Consider the following 13,623-nt stretch of genomic DNA (forward strand, 5'->3'; position numbering starts at 1 on the left):
ACTACTACCCCCAGCAAGCCCTGTCAGCCCCCTGCTGTCACCTTCTGTAGAACTACTACCCCCAGCATGCCCTGTCAGCCCACTGCTGTCAAACTACTACCCCCAGAATGCTCTGCCAGCTCCCCTGCTGTCACTCCTTCCAGCATGCCCTGTCAGCCCCCTTCTGTAGAACTGCTACCCCCAGCATGCCCTGTCAGCCCCCTGCTGTCACCTCGTGTGGAAGCACTCCTCCCAGTATGCCCCCCTCCCGTGCTGTGCCCTCCTCCCACATGCCCCGTCCCTGGCAGGAGCCGTGTATAGGTGTAGAGCAGACGCTGGTGGGCGGTACCAGGGTAGGAGTGGCGGCAGTAGCAGCAGCACAATGAGCGTTGACAGGAGGCACACAGGGGCGGGGCCGCACACACACTCACACTGAAAACACGGCCAGGTGTAGCCGAGCCGCCTTGTGATAAGGAAGTGCCGGCTAGAAACCCGGAGCAACAAGCGGCCTCGCACTGGAACGTTCTCCTCGGCCGGGCATGGCAACCAGAAGACGGAGAGTCGAGGAGTGAGGAAGAGGAAAATGTGACAGCGAGGGAAGGGGAGGGGTATAAAGAGCGGAGAAGAGAGAGAGAGCGAGAGGAAGGAAGGAAGGGGAGGGAAGAGAGCAGCTTGTGGCAGGCTGCTGTCGCTTCCAGTGCAGCACAGGCAAGACACAGAGGCGTCCTCCTCTCCTGACACATCTGGGGACCGAGGGCCACCTACCTGACTGTCCCCTCCCACCCCACACTGGGCTCCATGCTGGACTGAGCTTCTTTTCCTCAGCAACAGAAAGGACAGCAAAAGATTTTTTTTTTTCCTTCTACTCATCAGTCCCGTCCCTCCTCTCCAGCACAGATCACCTGCAGCAGCAACCTTCCTCCCTCCTCCTCCTCCTCCCCCAGGGGCCAGGACCCTCCTGTGTGTGGGGTGCCCATCAACCACACAAAAAGGGGGAGACCAACACAAGAAGGGAGGAGGAGAGCAAAGGTGGGGGGTGAGAGGAGAGTGGGATCTGGAGGAGGAGGAGGTGGTGGTGGTGGTGGTGGTGGAGGATCAAGAGGCAGATAAGGGTGACAATGAGGAGATTTAAAAAGGTGCTGGATGGCCTGACAGCCGTATCCTCCTCTTCATCGTCGTCTTCATCCCAGCCTGGAATCAGGGAGGTGGAAATCCCAGAGACCCTCCAGTCCGAGCACTTCCAGCTCTGCAAGGTGAATTGGGATGAGTACTATTTATTACTAGCATTGTCATCATCTGCAATAAGCCCTCCTCTCCTACCCCCTCCCCAATGTTTATATCTGTAACATCTCTCTGCATGCTACCACACACATACTTGGCACCGATCGGCTACGTGTAGGCTTCCAACAAGACCCATGAAGTAGGCAGAGCGGCTGTCGAAGAATGCCTGTTCACCTGCGTCCATCCCATCTTGTGTAGGAAGCCTTGGTGGTGCTGTATAGGGAGCTAGACGTAGGCCACTCCATGAATGTGCAGATTTAGAATGGCTGTGGCTTGCCTTGTCTATGATTTGTCAAGCTTTACCAGTTTTAAAAAAAACCGTACCACCTATACACTGAATATTTTAGGCTATTGAAGATCAGATCTGTCGCAATCTTGAATGGCCAACGTAATATATTTTATTTAGAACAGACGTTCAGTAGGAGCTCATGGAGTTCACCTCTGTTTTCCTAGATCCATACAGGCTTCTGTTTATGTTGCTGTTTTAGATGGTCTTGTCCTCGTGTGGCTTGAAGGGCATCTGGGAAAGCTCTGCACCATTTTTAATTTTTTTTTTTTTTTTTTTTTTTTTTGGGTTGTGTTTGAGCTCAGGCTCCCCCCACCTTGTCAATTCCTCCCGTCTCTTTCCTCCTCTTGTCAATTTCCCCATTCTGATGGCAGTGATGTCCGTCAAGGCTTGCTCAATCTTGTCTTGTGATGGCAACCTCTTCACTGCTAAAGGCCTGAACCAGTAACTTGGTTTTACCCCCATTCCCCCCCCCCCAATTTTTTTTTTTTCTTTTGCTAGGATCTTTTCCCTGTAATACATGTCAGAGCTGCAATCCAGGTTCTTGTTAGGTAGCCTTCTTTGAGCTTCATTTCACTTTTCTTCATAGGGATGTTATTTTGTTGACTTGTGGTAAAGGGTGACAACTGAGAATGTCAGTGGTGTGGTGGTTGCGTGTTATTTTTTTGTTATATGTGGGTATGTCATTTTACAGGCCTCTGGTGCAGAAATGATAAAATATCAGGGTCTCCCATTGATTTCATGTCTTGGTCTACTGTCAAGAGTTAATTTCCATCATTGTACAAATTTGAGTAGCACACCATAACACAAACACTTGTGGCCTAGTTGGAGCCTGAGCGTTCTTGTTGGATTATGTTGGGTTATTGATTTTCTGACGGTGCTGAAAATGATTCTATGGTTTAGCATAGTAATCTGATTTATGAATATAATCCATCTAAAATCTTACTGCACTAAGGGCCCATATACGCTGTCAGCATATTCAATTTCCATTGAAATAAATGGAAACGTATTAAAATGTGCATTATAGCATGCACCAGTGCACACTTGTGTTGACATACTATGCATTGGGGGGTGCAAAATCTGGTTCAGCTCTGCATAGAAACCAATTGGCTTTTACAGTTTTTTTTTTTTTTTTTTTGTCAAAACTTAATTGAACAAGCTGAAGTAGGAAGCCGATTGGCTAACATGTGCTGCTGCTGCACCAGATCTTGTAATCTCCGCTTTCAGTAAATCAAGATCAGCAGCCAATTGGCTTCTAACTTCAGTCTGCCTCGCCTTAGGCGAATGATACGCACAATGCCCACTGTGTTTCCTGGCATATGTACGTTACATATCCCATAGGCTTTCATTGAAGAAAGGAGGAGGGGGCCGGCCTGTCCGCATGTCATCAGGAGGTGTGCCGGCTGAAACCAGAACAGCTAGCAGCATAGTGACAACATCACAGGGAAACGTGGTGGTGCGGGACCAAGTGATGCCAGAAGAGAAGAGTCTCTTAGCTGGATCCGATGGGTGGGTGAATATCATAAGTTAGCTGAACCACTACCAGGTAGGTAAGGCTTCAAAAAACAGAGTGGAGGTTAAAGTTCCGCTGTAAGTTTTTGACAATAAAACCTGGAAGCTTAATGGTTTCTGCTGCATCGGATTTTGCATCCCAGTTTTAGTTATTCAACCCCATTTGTGCTTTAATTAAATTTGCATCGCAACAAGTGTTGACATGCATTTAAATTGAATACATTTTTAAATGCATCCTGCAAAATTGGACAAGTGTGGGCCCTAAAGCGTTGTATGGCTTCCATTAATTCTTTTTTTTTTTTCTAGGATTAATAAATGACAAACACTTGGGTAGCCGATTCACCATTGAGTATACACACAGAAATGATCACTATCTATGGAAGCCTTTCTCAACCAGGGCTTCATGGAACTCTAGGGTTCCTTCTGAAAGGTAAAAACTGTGAGGGATGAACTGATAGGAAATATAGGAAATTCAGTTATTAGCTGAAGGCAGGATGGGCTTCCCTGAAGAGATGAGATTTTCAGGGATCACTTAAAGTGTAAGTAAACCCCCCTATAGTTTTTAGCCAAGAAAGCTGCCGTCTTTGCCTCTGTTTAATCTACAGCTGCCATGTTGCTGCACATTTGATCAGTTATGACACCAGCCATTGGTTTGGTTTCTCAGTTTGGTTGAGAGCACAACCAATGGGAGTGTTACATTTCTGGCACGTGCTGGAAATGAAACTGTTTTTTATGGATGGGTTTACTTCCGCTTTTAACAGGACAGAGTAGGAGTTGGCAAGACAGATTGGGGTAGAGAGTTCCAGAGGCTGGGACAGGCTCTGAAGAAGTCCTGGAGATGAGGAGGAGACAAAGGGAGCTAGCAAGCAGGAGGTCTTGGGAGGAGCGGAGAGGACGGTTTGGGTGACATTTGGAGATTGGTGATGTAGCTCAGGGCAGAGCTGTAAATGGCTTTGTATGTTGTTAGTGTTTTGAATTTTCTACATTGGGCAATGGGAAGCCAGTGGAGGGATTAGCAGAGATGGGTGGTGGACAAGGAACGGTTGTATGAGTCTGGCAGCAGCAGCAGCATTCATGATAGACTGAAGAGGGGATAGCCTACAAAGAGGTAGGCCAATGAGGGGGGAGTTAACAAGTGAGTGAATAGGTTGCTTTAGTGGTTTCAACGGTTAAAAAGGGCTGTATTTAGGAGATATTACAGAGGTGAAGTCTACAAGATTTGGACAGCGATTAGATTTGAGGCTGAAAGGACAGGTCAGAGTCTAGGATTACACCTAGCACCCTGGCATGGTTATTTTATTGATCTTGATGGATAAGTCAGAGGATTGGGCATGGGCAAGAGGGAATATGAGCACAGTTTTAGAATAATTGAAGTGTTGTGACATCCATGCTGACATGTTGGTTAGTAATGCGAGAGGAGACTAAAGGGATGAGGTGAGGCGTAGAGAGAGAGAGAGATTTGTGTCTCGGCCGCATAGAGATGGTACTTAAAGCCATGGGAGTTTATCAAGTGACCAAGGAAGGGACGTGTAAGATGCAGAAGAGGGGCCTGATGACAGAACCTTGCCCCCCACAGAAAGAGAAAATGGAGAGGGGACAGTTATAGGTAACCCTGAAGGTGTGCTTTATTAAAGCCCCACCCCAGGCACATTAATTTAATTTCATGAATGTTGGGTACATATACAGTATAATTTGCACTGATATGAGCTCCATTCATACTGTAGCAGAAGCAGTCATTCTCTGATTGGATGAGATTGTGATGTCATCCACCCATGCTCTGCAGTTCGTCTATTCAAAGAATGCTTTGTATTCGTTGGAAGGCTTTCTTTGAATGGTGGAGCTGTTGACTTCTGTGTTCTGTATACAGAATGCAAGTTGCTTGAGGAAGCATCCAGAGGAGACCAGATCTGACTGTGGGGTTGATCTACTAAAACTTGGAGTGCAAAATCTGGTGCAGCAGTGTTTGGTAGCCAATCGGCTTCTAACATTAAGCTTTGACAAAAAAACTGGAAGCTGATTGGTTTCTATGCAGAGCTGCACCAGATTTTGCACACTTCAGTTTTAGTAAATCAACCCCAGTATGTAGCTCAGGATACCAGAGAGATAGTCTGCATCCCCCAGCTGCCTTCCTGCTCCAGATGTGAGATGTAAATAATTGGATGTATCCAAGATGGGACAAATAAATTAAAGCCAAAAAAATCTTGTTCAGCTATAATATGGAATATTTATTCATTAATTCAAGGCACTGTGGCATGCTAACTGCATGCTGGCATGTTGTCTTTGTGCCGTGAATGCTAGTCCTTGCCCTGGGTGCGCTTCCTGTTACAGGGGTTGTGGGTGATGGTGATTAATAGCTATCGGGGTGCAGTGACAAGGTACAAGATAACACCAATGACACCCCCACAGAACGCCCAATGAACACACACCAGTAAAGCGTAACATCCCTGAGCACCATTAGATGTGTTTTATTGCGGTGGTTGGGAATTCCTTGCAGCGCAGCTGATTACCAGTCCATTGAGCTGGGCATATAGAAAGTTAAAGGGCCGGAGATGTCACTGGTAGTTTAAACTTACTGCAATTATAGGTTTTGTAAAAGGATCTGAAATAGCTTGAGGAGACCCAAAGGTTAGGAGATTTGTTGTACCTGTCCCAGGGATCAGCCTGAAATAAGGAAGTTACTTTTGAAACTCTGCAATGCTAATAGGGTCAGCCTGATTTGGCTTATTTTCAAAACCACATTTTACAAGAAACAAATGTTGGTTTGCAGCCACTGAGCCATCATGTGATGAGAAGGCTTGGGAAAGAACAGTAACAAGCTAAGGTCAACAACTATTTTTCTCTAAGGGCTCAGCTCCATGTGACATTTGGGGCTGACACATGCTAAGTTTGCTAACAGGAAATTTTTTTTCTTGTTGCACATAGTGACAGGTCACAAGCCTTTATTCAATTTTAAAACAAGCACTGCAGGAAGGGCAGTTGGCACCAGCTTGGCCACTAAACATCTGAACTGTATTATCTCTACACATGATGAACCCTAGATCTAACCAAAACTGTGTGTATGTAATATCAGGACCTACCTAAACCACCCATTCAGGAATGCCCTTGCATTGCATACTTGTCAGTAGGTTTAAAGGAAATTATACAATCAGATTGGTGTTTGTGTGGGTAGCTTAAGGTCTCATTCAGATGGGTGATTGAGGGTTGCTAGACTGCAATGTTCAGATGCGGCTAAACGCTACTTTTGGACGTAACAGGACGCTATGCTAGAACCACTTACAAACTAGACCATTGGCAGTCTAGTGTGTGTGTGTGTGTGACGAGAACCGTCAGTGTCCTTGGCCAGTCTGAACCCCTAATGGCATGCTTGAATTAGCTTTTACATGTGAATAGTGGTACAATTAAAACCAGAACCACCATTGACTGCGGCTTCACATGGAGGTAGTGTCTCCACTGGTAAGGTTTGAAAATTCTCAGTGGCACTTGTCTGTCTGAATGGGCCCCTAATCCCTGGTTGACACTTGTGCGGTGTGGGACACTGCATGTGAATCGCCCCACATTCCTGTGCACATCACATGCGATGTCTGTGGTACAATTTGAGCCATTTGTTTTGTATGGCTTAAATTGCACTGCATCTGCACCAAAATGATGCAGGATCCTTATTGGATTGCATGGGTTCACACCCATGCAAACCAATTCTGGCAATTGCACTATTTTGCAAGCTGTTTCAGGGTGCCATTAATTTAACATGGACACCTGCAGCATATCACATGAATGGAGTGCGATTTTGATGTGATGCAGGAAACGCAGTGAATCCTGTGCACCACATCAGTGTGAACGATGACTAAAGCCTAACTCTGGAATAATGATTGGGGGGGGGAGGGGGGTCAGGGTAAGCACTTGCAGTGGGTTTGTAACACATCCTTAACTCTTAGTGGGGGGGGGGGGGAGATTACCAATGGTATCACATTTTTGTGGAATTATAGGGGTCTTTTGTTTTTAACCTGAAGAATAAAACCTTCCAATGTGTAAATGCTTCAGGATATCATGATGTCAGGGTGTCAGAGTAGGAAGTGCTAAAATTCTGGCAGTTCAAGTGAGTCAGTTCAAGGTGAAATGTACAAAGCACAGTAATCAGTCAATCTAAATCTCTTAACTGATCTGAAGGCATTAGGCTAAAATCTATGTGCCTGGTCTGGATTACTAAATTTTGCATTGCTTTGTTAAATAAGCCAAAGACTAAGTTTACAGACCATCAAGGCTTTATCTTTTTGTTTCCCGTATTTATTTTTGAGGCACTGTCGTTTTACCACCAATCGCAAACAGGCCAATGCAGGTTGTTTGTGTTTCGAAAGGTTATTACAGCAATAAACTTTCTGTATGGGAAGTACTGCTTGGTATGTTTGCTTTATGTAGAGGAAGTACAGTAGTAATGCTCATGGTTCTAAAGCCAAAAGGTTTATCCTAATGCATTTACCTGCATGAAGGTGAAAAACCTTCCATTAGCGTGCCTGCATGTGTGCACCATAGGTAGTGGCTTACTATGGGGGCACAGGGGAAAGCGTAGCAGTGGCGGGAACCCCAGAAGATGAGGTTTGGCGCTGCTTTGTACAATATTCTTGCACAGAGCAGGTAGTTATAACATAATTTTTTTTATTTTTTGTTAAAGCCTTAGTACCCGTTTTTAAAAGCTAAGTTCACCTTTTGAAAAAATAAATGCACATTTTTTGCAGGCAAAAGTGCATTTATTTATTTTTTTGTAAGGAGCCTGCAGAGCATTGCACCTGTAATCAGCAGATCACGGGTGCAAGGTTCGGCTCCTGCACGCTCTCATGATGGTGGTCTGCCTGCACATCTGATACGGGCAGGCAGTTATCCTGAGAGCAGGAAGATCAATGAATTACAAGGAAGCGCACCAGCACAGCACCCTCGTAGTTTGAGAACTACAAGCCGTCAGCTGCAATGGCTGACAGTATTTGTAGTCTATTCATTCACAGGAAAATCTTTTCAAATTGTAACAGCGGGTGTGTCGAGAAGATCCTCTGTAATCTGTTCCACAGGTGACTTATCATTTAAGAAAAGTTATTCACTGCATTTTTCTCTATATTAAAAATTTGATTTTGAAGCATAATTTCAGAAAAAAAAATTGCTCATGTATTTAAGAGAGGAGGGGGTTTTCTCAGCTAAGCTCACCCTCCTACCTGCTTGCCTGAGCGAAGGCCAGATGGATTCCATGAAGTAAATGCTACATGAATTTGCCCTTACTCAAGGTGGCCACAACCAGAAATGCTAGTGTTTTTTAGAGTGATTTCTCCAGTAAAATAAAGCATGGAGACATGGATAGATGGGAGGAGTTTGCTTTGAATTAAATAAAATTATTTAAATAGCATTTTTGTTTGATGCTCAGATGCAGTGTAGTTCCACTTTAAGGTGTGTTTTTATTTATTTATTTATTTTTACAATTGGGCCTTAGGCGGAGTTCACATGGAGTGGATCCACTGGGCGGACCTCACCAGCTCAGCGGGAGATCACTCTATTGATCCCCGCTGAGCAGGCGGATGACAAGTCCGTCTCTGCTTACTGTCCAGGGACTGACCTGTCAGAGCCACTCTGTTCTCTATGCGGAGATCGGATGAAAACGGACAGCCTGTCCGTTTTCATCCCATCCACTATGATTCGCTGGAGGGATGGCAAACGTATCACGACCTGTCTGTTTTGAGTGGATCTTGTCGGGTTGGATGGCAGGTGAGTGTCAGCGGACACATCTCTAATGAATCCGCCTGCCCATAGAAGTCAATGGGTGGCCTGCGCGGACCCGCCTGAAAAATGGACAGGCGGATCCGAATGGGCCGATCGTGTGAAAGGGGCCTAATGGAGCTAGTTTGTCACACACATGGAATGTTTCTAACAAAACAGTTGTGAATAGTGTAACTAAACTTTGATGCTTGGCTGCTTTTAGACTTGCAGGACAGGCATGAAGTGTTGGCCTGAATATGTTTACCTTCTCTTACTCATTACATCAGTTTAACTCTACGCCACAGCTTGCATTTTACACACCAGTCCTAAAATGCTGACTGCTGTTCTCTGCTTAATGCTGAAACAAAATCTGATTGGAGCAGAGGCTAGTCACATGATTTTGACAGGCCATGTTACTGGATTCTTTTTTACAGATGGCCTTTTGTTTTAGTGTTTTTTTTTTTTTTTTTTTCGCCTTCTATGACCAGCTGTGATGCAATGGCAGCATATTTAACAGAGGATTGTTTGTTGAATTGCAAGACTCTGCTGCCCACCTAATACCGCTTTTTGCCAACTTTCTGTAGGCGTCAGGCAGATGGACTGTACAAGGGAGGTTTGTATGTGCCATGTTGCATCTGAAATAAACTCTTGGACCTACCTTATGTGGTAATGGTCACACATGTCTATAAGGAGGGGAAGCGTTATAAAAGAGGGAAATTATTTATGTACAGATGTGGATAGGTTTTCTTGCTCTTCCATGAAATAAGAACCCTCAATTTTCTCTGAAGGCACTTGAAACTGACAAAGTAATTTGGTATTCCATATTTTTAACTTTTGGTCTTTGTTTCAACAGAATATTTTAAATAAAATAAATACAAATTAAGATGGACAAAAAATTCTAATCTGTTGCACAACGTTTTAGAGGCAGTAATTGCAACAAACGGTTTTACTTTTGCACCTGGCAACAGATATTTTGGCCTATTTTTGCGCAATCTGCTCCAGACTGCATATGTCAATTTCCATAGATGTTCAATTGGATTCAGATCAGGGCTCATAGAAGGCTACTTCAGAATAGTGTTTTGTTCTTGGCCATTCCTGGGTGTTTTGAGTGGTGGTCTTTGGTTAGATTTCCTGTTGGACACTGGGCAGCATGTCTTGCTCCAGAATTCTCTGATGGTCTTGAGATTTCATTGTGCCCTGCACAGAAAAAAAAAAAAATATATATAGCTCATGTGAGCTGCCAAAAAGCTTGGTTTGTCTCATCTGTCTGGAGAAAATTCCCCCAGAAGCATTATGACTGGCAGTATGCATTTGAGCAAATCCATTTTAGCTTTGTTTCATCAGAGTAGTCCTCTTGGTGGTTCTTCCATTTTAGCCCTGGTCTCAAAAATCACTGGATGATTCGAATGGACATTGACGTTCCTTGACCTTGGAGTTCAGCTTGTATTTCTTTGAAAGTTTTCCTTGGCTGTTTATCTATCATTCACACTATTCTTCTGATCGTGTGTGTGTAGTGCCCCCCCCCCCCCCTTTTCCTGATATCCGTGAACAACTCTTTATTGCCTTTTTTTTCTGTTCTATGTTCAGTATGGTGCACATAGTGAGAATGACTACTTTTCTCTATTTAAGATGTACGGATTACAAGACTGAAGATGTGTGACACTAGTTACAGAAAACTGATTTGGATATCACTGATCCAATTTATAATCTTTTATGGGGTTACCAGCAAATCTGTGCAGGCCATATTAGAATATCTTTGTATACTACAGGTTAGAGCTGCACAATTAAATAATCGGATCCCTATTCTTCTCCCCTCGTGATCTTAACAAAGCATTTTCCCGATTCTATGCAGAGTTCTCTGCGCACAGCTGACAGCTGTCTTTTTTTTTAAAAAAAAAAAAACCAAAACCAAAACAGGCAGCCTGGCAAATTTGACATTGCTTAGATGGAGATGAGGAGAAACATTGTAACACTTGGTCCTTTTTAGATCAAAGGAATGAACTTCAGTCTGTAAATGAGGGAAGTTTAACCACTTAAAGAGCAAACCATTTTCTGACACTTGTTGTTTACAAGATAAAGTCAGTGTCTTGCTAGAAAATTACTTAGAATCCCCAAACATTAAATATATGTACTCTTTTTTTTTTTTTTTTTTTTTTTTTTTTTTTTTTTTAGCAGGGACTCCAGAGAATAAAAAATGATTTTTCTAAGAGCTTACCTGTAAAATCCTTTTCTTGGAGTACATCATGGGACACATAGCCATAGAAGTTACTATGTGGGTTATAGGCCACCTTCAGGTGATTGACACTGGCTTACCCTGAGACAGGAAGTCCACTCCCTATATAACCCCTTCCACTACTGGGAGTACATCAGTTTTTGTAGCAAAGCAATATACGTGTATTAGAAGAGGGGAGGGACCTCTGTGTCCTGTGATGTACTCCAAGAAAAGTATTTTACAGGTAAGCTGTTATAAAAATCCTATTTTCTTTATCGTACATCATGGGACACAAAGCCATAGTAGTTACTATGTGGGATGTCCCAGAGTAATGCCAACTGAGGGGAGGGAGACACAACAAAGGTAGGGCACCATGAGACTAGAGGACCTATACTGCTGCCTGCCACACACTACGCTCAAAGGCAATATCATCATGCCTTTTTACATCCACCTGATAGAATCTGTAAATGTATGGACTGAAGACCAAGTTGCGGCCTTGCAGATTTGAGCCGTGGAAGCTTGGTGATGCACTGCCCACGAAGCACTAACAGCCCTAGTGGAGTGTGCTTTGATTTGAGAGGGTGGCATCTTCCTCTTCAAACAATAAGTTTGAACAATTACTTGCTGAATCCATTTACAAATGGTATATTTCGATGCCGCCTGTCCTTTTCTAGGACCTTCAGGAAACACAAACAAAACATCCGTTTTTCGGATCTGAGCAGTCGCCTTCAAGTAGACTTTGACTGCTCTCACCACATCAAGAGAATGTAGTGACTTCTCTTCCGTAGAACAGGGTTCTGGAAAAAAAGAAGGTAGAAAGTTAGGATGAGGACCAGGGGCGTAACTAGAAATAGCAGGGCCCCATAGCAAAATGTTGTATGGGGCCCCCCTGCAAACAGCCCCCCCCACAGCTGCCCTAGTGTCAATACAGCGTGACCTGTGCCCAATACAGCCTGGTCTGCCTGTGCCCCATACAGCCCCACCAATGCAGGTGAAGAGGCAAGCCACCCGGATCAGCAGAGAGTGGGATTGCTTGCTGTAATAGCTTTCATTTGAATTTCCCGTCTTCTCGGGGCTCATCGTCACATAGCCCCACCTCTAAAGCTCTCTGCGGACAGCTCGCCTCTTCCTTTCCTCTCTCTTCCCCTGGCTAGGAGACTGTGATGGCGGTGCTCTCATCCTCACTGGGCCCCACTCGGCTGTGGGCCCCATAGCGCCCGCATGGGTTGCTATGGTGGTAGTTCCGCCCCTGATGAGGACGCAATACCACCTTATCCTTGTGAATAATTTAAATATGGCTCTTTACAAGAAAGGGCAGCCACCTCTGATACCCTTCTTGCAGAAGATATGGCTACCAGAAAAATTTGTTTCCTTGTCAAAAGGACCAAGGGAATATGCCGTATCGGCTCAAAAGGCTGTTTGTGCAATGCCGACAGAACTAAATTCAAGTCCCAAGGGTTCAGGGGTGACCTAACCGGAGGATTAAGCAGTGTTACCCACTGAATAAAGCTACAGACCAAAGAATGCGAAGCAAGTGGTTGTTGGAATAATACCGATAAGGCCAAGACCTGGCCTTTGATAGTACTCCAGGCCAGCTTCATTTCTAACCCCATCTGCAGAAAGTCAAGGATTCTACCTATGACATACTTCCTGGGGTGCCAACCCCTGGATTTGTCCTACGAGACATATGCCTTCCAGACTCTATAATATATGATTCTGGAGGCTGTCTTCCTTGCATTAATCAAGGTAGATACCACTGAGCCTGATAGCCCACGCTTCTTCAGAATGTGGGTCTCAATAGCCAAACCATTAATTTTAGCATTTGTAAGGTAGGATGGAATACCGGACCCTGCGAGAGAAAGTCTGGACGTAGTGGTAGGGTCCATGGGTCCCCTACCGCCATCCTTATGATCTCTGCATACCAGGATCTTCGGGGCCACAAGAATCACCGACCTTCTCTTGCTGCTTGATCCTTCGAAGAAGTCGTGGAAGCAGCAGAATAGTTGTCGATCTTTTTATTGAACCTGGATGCAAACAGATCTACGTCTGGTATCCCCCATCTTTGGCATATTGTTTTCTACCCAAGTTAGTATATGATTCACCTTTTCTCTGGGCCACACGACTTCTCGTGCCCCCTTGGTGATTGATATAGGCTACTACTGTGGCATTGTCGGATTGGATCCTGACAGGACAATTCTGTAACCCTGAACGTCCAGGCCCTCAGGGCTATGCGCACTGCCCGAATCTCTAGAATGTTGATGGGAAAGGTAATTTCTGATCTGGACCATTTCCCTTGGACAGTCACCTCTTCCAGGACTGCTCCCCAACCTGAAAGACTGGCATCTGTTTTTACCACCTTCCGGATAACTGGTAGGAAGCATTTTCCTTTCTGCAGATTCTTGGTTATCAACCACCAACTGAGGCTCCGGCTCACCCTCAGAGACAGGCACATTAGGAAATCTAGAGCTTGGACCTTCTTGTTCCAAGCCGATAGGATACTGTTTTGCAGCAAAATTAAACTGAGCATAACAAACCGCTTTGAATGAAGCCACCATCTTTTCCGACAAGTTCATGCAAATTAAAATGGAAGGATTCTTCCTTGCCTTGACCACCTGAATCG

The 13,623-nt window shown here is 44.6% G+C and overlaps 1 protein-coding gene across 2 annotated transcripts in view; it reads left to right on the forward strand.

Annotated features, from left to right (window-relative positions):
* Window positions 1-321: 321 nt before the first annotated feature.
* Window positions 322-13,623, forward strand: part of STXBP5 (syntaxin binding protein 5) — a 723,304-nt gene continuing 710,002 nt past the window's right edge. The window contains exon 1 of one of the 2 annotated variants that reach the window (XM_073627823.1): window positions 322-1,232. In XM_073627823.1, coding sequence (XP_073483924.1) covers window positions 1,098-1,232 — 135 coding nt within the window. In that variant the 5' untranslated portion in view covers window positions 322-1,097. The remainder of the gene's footprint in view (window positions 1,233-13,623) is intronic. The other variant, XM_073627824.1, reaches the window with a different exon arrangement.

This window comes from Aquarana catesbeiana, linkage group LG04 (assembly GCF_042186555.1).
Source record: "Aquarana catesbeiana isolate 2022-GZ linkage group LG04, ASM4218655v1, whole genome shotgun sequence".
NCBI lineage: Eukaryota > Metazoa > Chordata > Amphibia > Anura > Ranidae > Aquarana > Aquarana catesbeiana.